Source organism: Hippoglossus stenolepis, chromosome 11 (assembly GCF_022539355.2).
Source record: "Hippoglossus stenolepis isolate QCI-W04-F060 chromosome 11, HSTE1.2, whole genome shotgun sequence".
NCBI classification, from domain to species: Eukaryota; Metazoa; Chordata; class Actinopteri; order Pleuronectiformes; family Pleuronectidae; genus Hippoglossus; species Hippoglossus stenolepis.
The window spans coordinates 16,269,832-16,286,604 of record NC_061493.1 but is presented as its reverse complement, the minus strand read 5'-3'; the positions used below and the strand labels follow the sequence as shown (position 1 = coordinate 16,286,604).

Here is a 16,773-nt window from a genome sequence, read left to right as displayed (position 1 = left end):
CGTGTGTGTGTGTGTGTTCGCGCGCGTGTGTGTGTGTGTGTGTGTGTGTGTGTGTTCGTGTGTTTCACTGGCTGGTGGGATCAGACCCAGGATGTGTCACTAGTCTCGCCCAAAACTGTCACTCATCTCGTGTCCTGCTGCAAGCAACCCTGCATCTCCATGCCAACGCATCTCATTAAAAAAAATCACCCACTATACGAGCCAGGGAGGAAATGTCCGGCCAGTTCTCTCTCATGCAAAATGCAGGACCAGTTCTACGTGGACGGAAAACGTGCTTTCCCCACTGACTGACTCTGAAATCTCTCATCGGCGAGATGAAACCTTGCGAGGGGGCGAATCGACAGAGGGGACAGTTAGTAATATGAAATGTTCTCTCACCACTTTCAGCTCTGGCACTGACCGACTCAATGTCCACTCCTGACTGTTGACGAAAGAGTCTGAAAAGAGAACAGAGGACAGAAAACAGGTTATTTCAAGCAGCAGTTTCCGAGCTGCAGGTACAGCAGTATTTGCAGTTTGTAGGCTGTCATTAAAGTGTGCAACAGGTTCTGTGATGGATCGTTCAGCTGTAAAACCGATATGATGAAAACTCTGCAATCTTCTCAGGTATTTAGTACATTTCCAACTTCACACTGTCCTGATTTCCCCTCATCTTTAATTTCCTTCACACAAAGTTAACCAGTGGGATTGTGACATTAACTGAGGTGTAGATTTGCAAGGCCGTGCTGCACCAGGCTTACTGGAGTCGGAGGATAACAGGGTTAGGAAGATATTGCTTTTCAACCTGGTGCACTTTGACCTTTATTTCTGCCATAACCTCAGTGGTGACTGATCCCCCGAGAAGCCATTTTAATATTCTTTGTTTTTTTGGCCCAGCTATTTCAATAAAATAGTTGATCAGCGTAAGTACAAAACAAAGCAGCTAAACACATTAGTGCTGCAATTACAGGACAATTAATAAATCAACAGGAAATTAATCTGCAACTATTTTGATAAACGATTCAACAATCATTAATCACTAATTTGCTCTGATCAATTTGAATCTGCGTTTATTTGTTTGTTTGTGAGCAGAATTACGCACAGATTCCCATGAAACCTGGTGGAAGGATGCAGAATGGGCCAGGAAAGGAAATTACATTTTGGTGCGGATCCAGAATTCTTCCCCACTGTCTTTAACATTGTGAGATATGGTGTTTTTTGACATATTCACCAATTTCCCAGGGAATAATTCATGGATCTTGGTGAAAAAATATTAGGCATATTTAGGGGACTGATATTTATGAGTGTGAAATTTGGGGCATCTTGATTTATTTTAAGGGGACTGTTGGATGTATGCGCTCTATACTGAGTACCATTCTACAACTTCACAACTTATGGAACACACAAAAGCAAGAAGAACTTGTGAAACACTTGTTAGCACAATCTATGCAGGCTATCTCAATATAAGGTTTCAACACAGAGCCATTCCTGAGGAGGATTTAGCTAATTCATTTAATAGACACCTATTAAAAGGTCCTGATTCAACTTGTCGGCTGCTTCCTAGTGACATTTGGAGACTCGATAATAGAGCTTTAAAAATGGGCAGTGGGAGAGAGCACTATAAAGAACCACACAAAGAAGACAAACCCCCTCAGAGGTAAAAAAAATTAAAAATAAATACAAACTCTGCTGCCATTTTCCCACAGAGAGGGAGCACACGCTGCTGTGTCATAACAACCATTAGAATGAAGGCCACCTTCCTGTTTTGGATCATGGCTCTAAAGCCTCCAAGTAGAAGATGCTATCTCTAATACAGGAGTGTAGACTTCCTGTCTCCAGGTAACAAGGTGTGCTGTACCCCCAGGTCTAAACCATAACAATTAAAGTTTAAATCCACCCAACAGGGGGCCGTCATTACTGTAAGCCTGTTTGTTGCAGCAGTAGTGGTTTCCCTTTGTGCCCTGGACAGTGAGAATATGAATAGAGTGACAGCGTAAACAGTTCAGTAGCTATGTTCAAACATTTGTATTTTGTCTATATGATTTATGCTAAAAGCACATGGGCTGTGACTCACAGCTGAGCAGACATGAGTCAAAAATTCCTTTACTCACTACAATTAGAGTAAAAAGCCCCTCAGCTAAAATGTTTACGTATTTTCTGATCTCCCTTTACAAAGAGCTTTGTGTGCCGCTCTGTCTCACTCGTCGTGGGAGGGGAGACGAGTAGAAGAGGCCTTCCACCGCGGTTTGTGCGTGGGGCAGAGTATCGTCTCTAAAACAACAAGTGCCTCATGTGGAGCCGTCCCCGTGCAGCTCGGACATGTCGGGACATGATGGAAGGCGCTCACCTGATTCAGCAGGAAACAAATCACAGCTCTCTGAGTTGATATCAGATAAAAGGTTGTCGCCTCATTTCCTTGGATTTCCTGTCGTTTTGTAAACTTCCATTATTCCCATTATACGATGATTTTCATTTATGGCACGTGAATTCTTTCCGTTACATAATTGGAGGGTTGGTAAAGATGAAAAAGTCACAACTAACAATTAGACAAACACATTGGAGGGTTCCAGTATTTAGCGTTCGCTGCGGTAACCCAACATTAACACAGAGGCAACTAGAATAACCCTCAGTTGAGGCCCAACAGTCCCCTGAAATACAGACTGCACCAAATTTCACACTCGTAGATATTAGTCCCCTAAATATGCCTGATTCTTTTCATGTAGATCCATAAACTATTTCCAGTGAAATTGGTGAAAACGTCCAAAAACCTGCAACGCCCTATCTCCCAATGTCATTCCAAGTTCTGTAGTGATCTGCCCTGTAAAGCTGCTAACTTCCAGACAAACATACACAGATAAAAACAAGTTTTTCTCACACTTCAGGCAATCAGACTTTCAAACGGGGACAAATTCAATCAAAGACCAGTTCATGGAAAACCACGCAGGGAAACCGAGTATCATCAAAGCCTCCGCAGAAATTGAATCTTTGCTCTGCTGACGAGCGACTGCCTCTGTGGCACAGCACATTCCCTCAGCGCTGAACAACACCACTTATGCTCTCAAGGACATAAAAAGATAAAAGACAGAAAAAGGAAGTGGAAATGAGGATCTGTTACACAAAATTGCACAAGACTTAACACACAATCAATTCTCTCATCATTAAAATCGATTTTATTTTTTCGTCTCACAAACAGACCCTACAACATTGGAAACATGCCCGACTCGCTGCCATCTTTATAGCAGCAGCAGTACAACCAGTTTGGTCGCCTGCTACAGGGGGAAAAAAAGCCCAAATTGAATCCATGTGCTCCACATTACGTCATCCTTTAAATATGAGCATCCCCACATTACCGTGTCCCAGAATGCCGATAGAAACAGAAAGCCCCCAGCGTGTGCGGCGCTCACAGAGGACACCAGTGTCTTTGTCTCTGCGAGGGGAAAAATTGTGCTGCCAGCTTGTTTGTCAGGTTTTCACTTCACTGCTCATGTCTACTCACATAAAAATGACCGTTCACTCTGAAGGTAGTGGAGCACAATCAACCCCCCAAACCCCCCCCCCTCCTCAAACTAATTCCATTTCACGAGAAATGAAAATGCAATGTGAGCAGAAACCCCGGCACATATGGTTATTTGAGTGCGGGTGCATGCGCACACATGCACGCGTTGCCTAAATGCAGTGACTCTGGAGTGGTTTTGGGAATGAGAGGGGACAAGTTTGAGGTCGAAAAACTTCCACTCCGGCTCTCACTGACTTTCCGACCATGCGTTCCCACCATCATAAATTACAGTGTGTGATCTTAGCTGGCAATTAGTAATTCTACTTCCCCCGATTTGCCAACCTCACGACCAACCAACATTCCTAGGTCTATCTACTTTTATCATCCACGTCTTTACAAAATGGTTCCGTAGCATCACAAAGACGTTTTCAGACATGAACCTCATAAAATGTCCGGACAATTGGGTCCAGACTTTGATATTTCACATATGAAGAACACAGCAGGAGATTCTCTGAGTCAGACACGTTCACAACAACAGGAAAATCATCATCAGAGCATTCAGGTGAGGGGTGGCTGGGTAGAACGTGCAGGAGGCAGGACATGACGTACGAATTCCTCTGCAGAAAGCAAATCTATTTGTTTACAGCAAATCGACTCTGGATTCGACCTTTCAAAGTTATTTTTCATCCCAAAATATTAGTTTTCTTTTTGTTTTATTTCAGTTTTATGTCTGTGGAGCGCCCATCAATTCGCTGAGAAGAAAATATCCTGCTGTATTCTCACATGGGCTAACGCTCACACATTAGTCAGAGTTTTTGCAAAGGAGCTGGTAGGGAAAACTCTGCAGCTTAATATACATGGCGAACATCACAGTTAGGGCTTGTATGTCTATTCCACCTGGCTCCCAAACATCACTCTGTTGTTTCCATCAAAGCAGGTAGGTGAGGAAAAACAATCACCAGAGACCAAGGTAAAAACATTTATGTCGTGCCAGTCTAATGCGGCCTGGACGCTCTGCCCTACTTAAAGCTCTTAAATCCTTGTGTTGTCTGCAAGACGAGCATTGATCACTTCCCCCCTGAAAATAAATTGGACATCCTGGTTCAAACACGATTCTAATTTAACACGAGCTTTGCAAATTGGGTTTTCAAGACGTGTCGCAAAACAATGCTCAGGTTGATCGACTCCATTTGCGGAGCTTAGGGAGGAATGTGTCAGATTTAGCTCATCTGGTGAGGGACACAAAACGAGACAAGAGAACAAACTGAAGGAAACAATCAACCACGGATTCAGTCACCTACAATTTTCAGACTCAACTCGAGCTCCCAGCTGATTCCACTGTTTAAAAACTTGTTGTTAAAAGCTGGTTTAAGTTCGGAGAACACCCCGATGCTACTCATCAACGGAAATGTAGAACAACATGTACCCGAGAGGAGATTTTTCCGTGGCACATGCTCAAATACAAATTATATTTGGATATTTAAAGATTTCCATCCACTCATGTCCAGACTGTGTGTCACTGATTTCGTCTGCTTGTTTGTTAGTTAACAGGATTATGCAGGAACTACTAGATTTCCATGACATTTTGTCTCGGGGATCTTGACGGAAAAAGATTCTCAAGTTAAAGGGACTGATATTTAAATGTGGATTCATAAGAGGACTGTTGGGGGAGGTATGCGCTCTACTGAGTTCTAGTTTTTCTATGTTGCCATCTGAATAAAGACAAAGGAGGATGGATCCCACATATGGTGCATTGTTTTCAAATGGTCATAATGGCAACGTATTGACCCCCCGACATGCACACTTATTACAGAGTTGAATCTTAAGTCCCATTTTCAGCATTTTCACCTCTCACTAGATAAGTGCAGTGCTCGTCCCCGACGCCTCCCGACCAGCGACCCCTCCTCCAACTCAGCTATCAGCAGAGAGAGCCCCCATCTCACCACACAGTTCACTGATCACTCATGCATCAACAGGCACGACAGAGTGGCTTTGTTCATCCACAGGTGGGGGTGGGGACGCAGTCTGCACACCTCAAACCCCTTTCCCCTGTCAGCACCCCTCCCCCAGTCCGCACTCAGAAGTTATCATCAGGACGCATTTAAACTGAGTGTGTGTGTGTGCAAATGTGTGTGTTTAGCAGTGGGAGGGCCGGGCCTCAGCTTTCTGGATTCAATTTAGGAGCAAACACTTATGCAGGTAGCAACAGGCCCAGAGTCCCACCCAGGGCATTGAACGCCTCACTTTGCTCAAGCTGATCGGCACTCCTACATTCCTAGTGCCTGACTGACTGACTGTGCAGGGGGACAAATGGACGAATACAACTCGACACTGCACAACAAAGGTGCAGGTATCCTTGGTAACATGTCATCCACAAATAGAATACAAATAGACCGCAACAACACGGTTGACCTCAGGACCCATTACAAGCTCCACCTTGGCTGGAGAATTACATATCTGCTCGGCTAACTCAAAGGTTAGCTTAATGAGAATGAAACCAGCCCATGTGCAACCCAACAGGGGAAGAAGTCATTTAGTTGTCACGGACGAATAATAAGGCCTTTTAGCGTGACGTGGGGAAATCGCAGCTTAACGCAGAAAATGTAGCAGATCACACCTTTTAATTCAGTTACAAATATTTGCCTCTGTCTCCGAGCTCTTCCAGGCAACTGGACAAACACAGTCCTCTGTCAGAGTTAACCTTTAAACACAGTGCTTAAGTCCTCTTCTCTTCTCCCCATCATTATAGCATGTAAGCCCTCTTAATTTAGCCCTGCTCAGCTGCCAAACGCATCCCCATCACAGCCACTAACTGCTTTAATGCTACTGCTTAAAGCTGTGTCCCTGCGCGGGGCCAGCAGACAGCATTATCCAGTCGCCTATGTCCTGTGTTTGGGTGACACAGAGACAGCACTGGGGCTGTGTTACGCCGCAGTAAAACCAACCATTATAATGTGTTCTTATCAGTCATCTGGTGATTCCAGTTTACTGTGCTCGCCCACTCATTTACTCAACTTCAAAACTCTTATGTAAAGCAAAGTAATTGCTGTGTAAGTGCATACAAACAGGCGGTTCACAACACTGGGAAATAAAGAAGCCCCCAAAATAGAAATTCCAAAAGGACTCTCTGGAACCAGACGTTTTTGAACGCCGTCCAAACTCACAATTCCCCATGTGTTTTTCATTTGCCCGTCCGACTAAAGAAAAAAAGGAAGAAGAGGGGGAAAAAAGGAGCACATTTCCATGTTTCTCTTGAGCTGTGGCTTTCTTTGCAGTGCACGAGGAGCTAAAATGTGAAGAAAGGAACTGAGAAATAAATTCAGCAATCTTGCAGGTCTTACCTTGACCTTTGTGGGAGTCAATGCCTAAAGGAGTCTCTATGGCGACTGGCTGTGACTTATTATTCACAGCCAGGGGGTTTTGGCCAATGTTTTTGCTCTCGGACTGCTGGGATTCACTTTTGCCACTGAATGGCTGCTCTTTCCTCCTGAAGCGGTTGGCTATGAGCTGCCATATGCTTGGTTCTTCCTGAACTGGTTTGGAGGACAGTTTTGTTGGACACAGGGGGACCTCCATTACCTTGACCTTCCCCCTGCTGTGATACTGAATGTACTGCATGCCCCCATCCTCTATTTGCTCACTAGTGGTGGGGAGCATTCTCCCTGTGAGGTATGAGAAAGGTCGTGGAGGCATTGTTGTCTCCTCAGCCGTACTTTTAGTCCGAGAGTCGTCCTTTGACTCCCCCTCAGAACCTAAAGTAGCTTTGTCCCGGGGCCGAGTCCTCCTGATTCGCAGACTGAGGCTCCGTCTTAAAGAGCTCAAAGTACTTTTTGGAGCATCAGTCTTGTTGATTTTGGGAGAAGATTCTGCTTCTTTATCACTGTCCTTCTCCTTGCTCTTATCTTGGGGTGCTTTACCAAACAGCCTCCATCGGAAACCCCCTTTGAGAAAACCTCCATCACCGCCTGTGTGGCTGCAGCTCCTCTGACTGTCTATCTCGTCATCAGACCCCCTCTTCCTCAGCTCCAGTACTGTCATGCTGACAGGCCTGGGCTTCCAGTTCCTCTGGCGGAGCCTGGGGGTCACCTCTGCAGTGACTGAGGGCCGCTGAGCCAGGATAGAACTGAGGCCATCCACTGCCCTCAGCTCAGCCCTCCTAGTCCGGTACGGCAGGTTGTTTTCTAAAATACCTTCCCTGCTGAGGGGTTGCTGGGCTGCCAGCAGAACTGGGCCTGGGCCTGCCAGCATGCATACACTCCTGGGCCTCCGCAGCAGTCGTTCTTGTTCAGGTTGAGAATCTCCTTGCTGCTGGAGTGGGTCGCCATACATGCTCACCGTCCTCCTGCTGACCGGGGCTCCATCCTGACGCGGCCTCCGCAACAAGGCCCGCGGCAGAGAGCTGTGTCCTGCGACCGTGCCATGTTCCCCAAAGACGAGCCCTCTGGCATGGACGGTGACAGAGTGTAACGTTGAACTGCGAACACGATGCTCCTGTGTGTATTTCTGAGCAGCTACGTCCGCCACGTCTCTTCCTTGCTGTGAGGAGTTACCTGAGTTCTTGGAGGGTGGTTTCAAAAACCTGTCGGTCTTCATTTTTCCCTCCACCTCCTCCAGCTCCTCCTCATTCTCCTCCAAAACTACCTCCTCTCTTTGCCTCCCAGCTCTACCTGCACGGCTCAGGGAGGGCCACTTGTTGAGCTCCTGCCTTGCCCTGCCCAGCCTGGGGCTGTTCTCCATTGGCACTACACTCATTTTCTCTCCTCCTGGCTGGCAATTCTCCACCTGGGTGTGGATGACCCGGCCCATTCCACGCCCTGACACCAGTGCATCTCCCTGTGTTTCTTTCAGGGTGACAGAGATGTGGTAAACGGTTTTCCCCTGCTGCAGTTGGTCAATAGTTGTACTCCTTGGGGTTGCATCCACCGCCCCACTGCTGAAGAATAGCATGGCACTGCACTGATTCACACAGACATCCTTATTCACACACTAATACAGCCACATAGCATAGGCAAATGTTCACATCCTGCCTGGAAGTTGTAGATGTTGAGCTCATAAAGTTATTCATTGGACGACTGAATTCCTATGCCAGGCATAATCCTTCACCTTTGACATGGGAAAAAAAACTTCAAAGAAGTTAAAGTAAAGCCTCGCTGGCACCTGCATCCTCCGGCTCCTTTTCTCAGCAGACTCACTCAGCTGCTTTCTCCACACACTCTGCTCTACCTGTCCTACACAAGCAGACGAACAAAAGAAAATCCCGGTATCCAATTCTTGTTATGCAACAAAGGCAAATCTGTAAAAGCTGCAAAAGTTGCAAACTTGGAAAAAAAACTGAATCATCCTTCCTCTCTGGCAAGTTACGAACTGTGAGAACTCCTTGTTGTCGGTGCAGACAAACCCCTTAATCTCTGCGCTCTCTCCATGCAGAGCATGAGGGAGTGTGTCTCTGTTTGAACTTTCAGCTGCCTTCCAACCCCCCTGGATACATGGAAAACAAGGAGTGGATCCCACGGGCATTAAACACACCCCCTGAGCTGCGAGTAGCCCCCAGAGCCAGGAACAGACAGAGGTGAACATGAGATTGAGAGAAGACAGAGCTGATTACACATTGCTGTAATCAACAGAGACTGCAGCCCAAAACAAAACAGCCATGAATGGGCTCTTTGTGTTCCTCTGACCTGTGGCAACACACTAAACCGGGTGATCCCTTTTCATATTTAATGGAACAAGAGAGAGCAGCGCGAGCTACGTATTTTATTCATTAAGCCACATTTTAACAATCACCAAAGTGAAGGATTGTGGTTAAAAAAAAAACCTCTGCCTCTGAACACAAACGTAACCTGTGTTAGTAACATGGAGTATCCACACAACTCCGCACCACGCTTCCACTGGCTCCCACTACACGGCCCACACACTGTGGGAGAGCTTCAGTTTAATACCAAGACCGACGGACAACTATTTATGGTGAGGAAATTGAAGTTACTGTGGAAGAAAATGCTGCACTGGACATCACATATCTCTACATTTACTCCCCAGGTTCTTCAGCATCAAACTTAATAGTGAATACTATAGCATTTTGAGCCAGTGAGGAAAAAATCCTGAAGCAAACAGCTTTTATATGTTCCTGCTCTTCCTTTTTAGAGGTGTGGTGGTGTCTGATGAGTTGCTGAAGCCCTGTTTCATAATATAAAGCACCATCTGAATGAAGCCAGGTTTTACCTGCTCTGCAGAACTGAAACACTGCCCCTCTGTGGTCAAAAAGAGAAAATAGCAGGGAGGAAACAGAAAACTGGGGATTTTTTTTCCTGAGGCCACATTGATACTAATTCATAACATTAACGCTATAATTTCCCTTAAGTATATTCAGAAGAACACTCTAGATATTATATATATGAAGTTATATATGAAAAGTTTCATGAAAACTTTTCCTTTGATATGCTTATGAAATGATGCGCTTACCTTTCTTCTATTATTTATATATTAATTATGAATGTGTGTGTGCAGGAATGTGTGTATGTATGTATCATTTTTTTAGGTAATGCACAACTAATTTCATTGTACAAATTCGTGCAATGACAATAAAGCTTTCTAATTCTATATATATATATATATATATATATATAAAACCTAGAAACAGGTGCATGACTAGAATGAGAAGAACTGCTTACGAGGGCTTTTGGCAGAAACCTACAACAGAGTGAAACACTGGCTGTTTATTCTGAGTGCGTCACTGTGGGAAATCCAGTATGACCATGAAACTGTAAAGTCTGAGCCCAAGCATCACAGCAGCTTCATTCAAGAAGTTGATTGAAAAACTCTTCTCTTCATAACAAAAGCACCCTGTAGCCCTGTAATGGATGACGCACAGATCATTTCCTCAAGAGAGAGTAAATAAAATACCATTACTTGAAACTGGCAGAATCAAGGTCTTTGCCATTCCATACTTTCTGCAGCTTTTGCGTTCTTATCAGCCGACTGCGTGCAGAACAAGCGAAAACATTTAAGATATTAAGGAGACTTACTGCTTTATGTTTTGACGTGCACTGTAACCAAATGTACAACCAGGCAAATCTTGCATCTTATTAGTGAGAGACTACTGACTATTGCCAAGCCTGAGCTGACTCCTCTGGCCTTTACCTGTGTCTAGGTAGTAGGGGTTCAGGATGATATGGGGCTCATCATCGAGCAAGCTGTCCTTTTCGCTCCACTGGCTCTGGTGGTGTCGATTTCGTCTTCGACCCCCGAAGCACGGCAACATACTGTAGTTCACCTATAACCTGAGGGACGTCTCCATGACTCACAGAACAACCATTCATGAAGAAAATGCCTGAACTATCACGTGTCAGTCCAAATCGTTGGTTATCACTTGTCCTGTCCTCCTGGGTACTGTCTTCTTTCAGGCGTTTCTGTGAAAATCTCTCCTCAGCTCCAGCAGGTCAGTCCTCTGCAGCTTTTTGTCCATCAAGTCTGTAAAAACAACTCACTCTCTTCTGGCACTTGCATGGTGCCGGAGCCGGGATGTTCCTTCCATGCAGACCTGATAATGTGGTTACCAGCAGAAGCCTGATGAAGTGGCCCAGAGAGGCCGTGTGTCACAGTTCACATGGAAGTCGCTTCCTCCGGGTGATTGGTAATGCAGGTGTTGGTTAGCAGGGTTCTACATAAGAAACCCTGATAGGATTAAGGTTAATCCAGTATCCTGTTGTCTTTGTTGTGGTTCGGTCCAGAGGAAACATGCGTTGCGGTAAATCCTCGGGATCTTAACGCGCTGACCAGGTAACAGAGCTCCTCTTGTCTTCCCCCTCTCTCCTCCTCCTCTGTCCCGCAGCTAAATGCTTCTCCCTCTTGTAATAGTATCTTGATGGCAGCAGGGAGGGTTATTCAGAAAAACTGGATTGGCATGTTTCGAGGTTCCTGAATTCCTCTCCCGCCTCCTCCTCCGTACGTGTTTACACATCTGCCCGGTTGTGAGCGGATGTCACAGCGTGTGTGTGTGCGTGTCACATATTTATCTCATGTATGCGTCACTGTAACAAACGTGACTGTACTGCTGTTGTTTTGCCAACATGACTCTGACCCAACTGTGTGACTTCCCTCGGGGTGCATTCAAAGTCTCCACCAGCACAGAGGTCTTTCTGTTCATTTTTTCCATCACGTGTCTCATCATGTGTGTTACCACCTCTGTCACAGCCGTTATTGGAAAAGGCCAAAGACGATTGGGTGCTTGCCTTTCACAAATGAAGAACGCAGCGGGAGATTGTTGGGATCAGACGTGTTCACAACAGGAGCGTTCAGCAGGCACAACATGACACAGAAATCCCTCGACTTTTTTATTCAGTGAATTTGTATTAGTGTGTAAGTGTCTTGTTTAGTTTTGTGAACTTGATGTTGGATTACACCGAAATGACAGAAATCTAGACAGAAAACTACTTTCTTTACTCTATATGTCCTTTGTTATGAAGGCTCAAAGTTTCTACTTTGGTCCACATGTGTAAGCTAGTCTGTGTTGAAAAAATTATTTTAAAAAAGAAGTATACTGTCTGTACATACGGTCACATCACAAAGCAACTTCGAGATATATACTTGTCAAATTTTGGGCATTTATTCAAATGTGTCCATGCAGGTTTCAGGGGCTGTGATAGTTTAATCATTCCTATGAACAGGGACAGATATGTCTGAGCAGCAGACATGACAGACGCTCTGGTGTATTTATATAAGGACACAGACACTATGTTGTCTAGCAGATAGCATGATGCATCAAAGCCGCACGAGTAAAGCTTCCTAACCCCTCCGTCAGAATTAGAGCGTGAGTCAGCAGCGTGAGGAAGACGGCCGTGCACATATGTACCCTCTCTCCAAGAGGACAGTCTACTTCCTCTGGCGAACGCGGCGACAAGAAGAAGGAAGCGACTTAAAAATAATCTGCGTTAGACACCTGATGAGCGTCTAGCACCCAAAAAGACAAATGTGGTGTGATTTACTGTCTGAAAGCCCAAACGCACACATGCACGTCTCGTCTGCATCAGTCAGGGATGTTTGGCGAGAGGCTTTGCATGACAAATCGGTGTCAAACATTGCAGCGGTGACTCACGGGGGTTCAGCGAGAACACAAATGTTTTCCTCGATGCTTTTTAAATATAACCCCCTTGCCAACATGTGAATGTAAATCTGAGTTTTTGCTGAACCTGGGGAGCTCAACGTGGAAGGTAATTATTCACAGCTTTCAGGCGGGTCCTTGATTGGAGAGATGACTGATCTCATTGGACGGAGTCAGAAACTGTGATTAACATCATCGCACGCCCGACACACAAGCCCTGAATTGCTAATAGACCCGTGTACGAGATTCTGCCCGAGGCTTCAGGCAAACCAAGTGACTCCTGATGCCGTCCACTGCATATTTGATGTTATCTGCAGAGAATACTGAAAATATGATGAGACTTTGTTCCGAGTAAATAGAGAGAAGAAGAAGAATTGGACATGCCTATAAATAAATGATGATGACCAGAAATACATATCAAAACTTTATCTCAATAGCAATTGACAAAAACATTAAATAGTAATGATAAGATACCGTTAGAGCTCACTGGTGTAACTATAATTAAACATTCATGTTATTTGCTGTATGGTCATGTTTTAAATATGATGAAGACTTAAACCATTAGCATTTAGGCTTGTTAGGCTGCAAGCTGCTTCGTTTTGAATGGAGACCAACGTGACGAGACTGGGAGATGGAGTTTCCTTCGTCGCTCATTAAAGCGTTCAGAGAAACTTTTTAACGAGCCGTACTAACACCATGTAAATTGACCACGTCCGCGACTCCATGGATGTCTGTGTTGATACTTTTTTTTCTTGCACTAATTGTATTAAAAATTGTTATAATGTCATTTAGGGTCAAAACGTCCCTAATAACTCAAACAGCTTCCACATAGTCGGATATAGAGTAAGTTGATGCATTATTGTTGAGCATAGTTTTGTAATGACTGTCAGCTACTAAATCCTTCTTATCGCTTATCGGTACAATGGCTTATACAACTTCTTACCTCCGCCAAGGAGGTTATGTTCTCATCTTTGTTTGCTTGTTAGCAGGATTACGCAGAAACTTTGTGGAGAGGATTAGATTTTGGTGCTGATCCAGGATTATTTTTCATTTTTCTTTAACATTGTGAGACAGTGCGTTCATCAACATTTTCGTTTATTTCTCAGAGAGATATTCATGGATCTTAGTGAAGAAATTCAGGGATGTTCGGAGGACTGATATTTATGGGTTTGTGCAATTTGGTGTGGAGCCAAATAAATGTGGTTTCATAAGGGGCCTGGTATTATGGGCTCTCTCCTCACCGAGTGCCTACAGAGCACATGGAGTAAAACCGACTGTGTTATTAATCAAAACACCTGGAAAGCACATAATCTTTTAAAAAAACAGCAGTACATAATAGTTATATTATGAAAAATTATTCTCTTACATAACCTGAACATCTCTGGATATATCGTGTTCTATACATCACATGTTGGTCCTAGTTTAATATTGGGGACTGTTCGCTCGCTCTACATTTTATAGAGCAAATAATTACCGTGGAAAATAAACGTCAGATAAATTGACAGTAAAAAATAATCATTACTTGCAGCTCTGCAGTTATGGAATGTTTGATCTCATTTGCATACTATAACAGGATTACAGAGGCTGTCTGTAAAACAATTTCTAATTATTGTGGAGTTATTACCTCCACAGAGGAGTTTATATTTTAATCTGTGTCTGGTTGTGCAAAAAAGGGTTGAGATGTAGTTCGTACAGTGTGGTGCAGATTATCAGACTTTCTTTGTCTTTCTATTCTTCTATTGTAAGAGTTTGATAGACATGTGTGGGATTGTTTGGCCTTGACGGAGAAATGTGCTGCACTAAATGCCCACCGGTTATTTCTTTATATTTGTTATGCCTTCAGTTCCGAATTTATTTGATTTACCACATTGCTGTTAGTTTTGATAACACCTGGTTATTCCCTGACGGATCGTGCCACTGTGGCAGCCGAGCTGGAGCTTAAAAAAAAGCTGCCACTACATCTTTAAAAGAAAAATGTGGGAATAAATTAGCACCGCTAATTGTAAGTTCCTCTGGAACGTTGATGTTTTCCTGGGTGTGACTACTCAGCTCACTGTGGCATAATTAACACTTGCCGTGGCTCCCCACAAAAATCACAAACGGGTCTGACAAACAGCGAATTCCCCTGAAACATCTGAATAATTTGATTAGAAAACACAAACAGGAATGATTGTCATCGCTGAAAACGGTAATAGATACGCACAAGAGTATTTCTTCCCCAAATGCCATAATGAAAATCTCCCGCAGACACAATGTCAACAGTTTGGGTGTGATTCAAGCCAATCTGTGCATCTGTGCGTGCAGGAACACATGTACCGCTGCACTCACAAACACACACAGTGGAGATATGCAAACACGTGTTTTTGATTGCCCCCCCACACCCAGGTGATTACACAATGACCTGCCAATTCTCAAAAGATAAATATACCAGAGCCCTTTCTGCATCGACGTAAAAATTATTGTCTGCAAGTGAATAAGGCAGAAGAGTGGTACACGGAGACAGAGGGGCTACAGACAGCGAGGAAAGTTTATGATAATTAGGCTTGCAGTAGTGGTACCGAGCGTGGGCGTAGAGCTTTTTAAAATTCAGCTGCACTAGCGACAAGCATACGTCACCATTGCTCCACTGCAGAGAAAATGATAGGTTCGAGGACGTCTGTGGGAGGCTGTGAAAAAATTCCAGACGCTTCTGTCTCTAAAATTCAGGTTTTTTGAGGAAAGGAGAGAGAAAGACAGAAAGAGACAGAGACAGAGACAGACAGAGACAGAGACAGAGAGAAGTGTATTGCGTTTGTATAGTATGTGTGTGAGACGGAGACGCAGGACAGTTGGAATGGGAGAGAGACGGTGAATATGAGTGTGCACTGGTTGTGTAACCTAAGCTGCATATTAAGCATCAAGTCCCCCTCATTAAAATCTTTGACATTCAAGATACTTGCTTGAATAGAAAATGATACTCAGGAGTCAGTGTTTTGTTTGTTTCTGTAGCCGTCCCCCCCCCCCAGCTGTAGAAGCCCGGGTGGCCGAGCGGGCGGGAGTCTCGACCTTTTGACCCGTGCGGCACGTTACTATTCGTCCGATGTCTCAGCTGGAGAGATTCAAGGTGCAGCAAAACTGTGGGTGAGGTTTTTTCGCAGATTTGTTAAAAAAACGAAATCAAAACACAGAAAAAAGGTCAGTGGGAATTTCAATAATGACGGGAAAGGGCTGTGAAACACGCGGAGGCAACACAAACGGTTTGTAGGAGATGACAAGATGACCAGTGAGAGGAGAGGAGGTGGGAGGAAGCTGCGGAGCTTTGCACAGTGTGGTTTTTTTCCTCTTCTTTTACAGGCAGGTTTGTGTGGGCTGGTGGCTCCCGGTCCTCCTCCTCCTCTACACATTAGTTTGCAAACCCCCGCTTACTTCTGGTGTCATCTTTTCAAACTTGCCTTCAGACTCACTTTTATGCAACAGCTTTGATGGAGCTATCGCCCGGTGTCATCTTTATTCTAATGCAGGAGAAGCAGTGCTGTCTATATTATTTGGCTTTGTTACCGCGTTGCGCAGAAAGGTCATGTACAGGGAGCAAGGATGAAGTATACTTGTGAATCAATTCACATAGGATAATGGCCAGTGATTGCTTTAATGTGCTGTAATTGTTGGCCTCTCTGTAAAGCAGCAGATAAATGAGGTTGGAGGTATAAGGCGCAGTTTGTGAAACACAATTTAAATGGAAAGAATCACAATTTCAAGCTTTGTTGAAAATGTTGCAGCTTCGCACATTTCACTATCCAACATCGAATATCTGCAGCCTTCAAGTGGTGACGGTACCTGAATCATCTTCTCTCTCCAATTTCATCCTTCGACCAATAACATCTGTAACCTGTCACGCACCATCTGGCTTTCGGCCGCTTTCTCGTCCCTTCTTCTGTTTCTCGTATCTATTCCTGCAGTTGTTAGAATAAATGGAACTGTCGATCACGGCGTCAGTCGACCACAAACTTATGTCATCTCGAAAAACAACGTGGTAAAGTAACTTCAGCTATTTACGTCACCTTTATGTACCCTTTCTTCTATACAGCATCTGACGTTGCTCTGAGATGCTGCACCTATATAAAGAAGAAGCAATAAATCGACACTTTGTTTCATTCCCTTCCTCATTTAATTCCTTGCAGTTTAAAAAAACGACGGCCAAGAATAGCGTCACATTTGGGCACAA

At 44.4% G+C, this 16,773-nt stretch overlaps 1 protein-coding gene across 5 annotated transcripts in view; it reads right to left on the bottom strand.

The window, feature by feature from the left end:
* agap3 (ArfGAP with GTPase domain, ankyrin repeat and PH domain 3) overlaps nucleotides 1-16,773 on the bottom strand; it is a 117,530-nt gene that overhangs the window by 65,262 nt on the left and 35,495 nt on the right. For 2 of the 5 annotated variants that reach the window (XM_035169608.2, XM_035169610.2), the window contains exon 2: nucleotides 379-437. In XM_035169608.2, the coding sequence (XP_035025499.1) occupies nucleotides 379-437 (59 nt within the window). Of the gene's footprint in view, nucleotides 1-378; nucleotides 438-6,816; nucleotides 9,848-10,612; nucleotides 12,214-16,773 lie in introns of those variants that run through there. The other 3 variants (XM_035169609.2, XM_035169607.2, XM_035169605.2) reach the window with 3 other exon arrangements.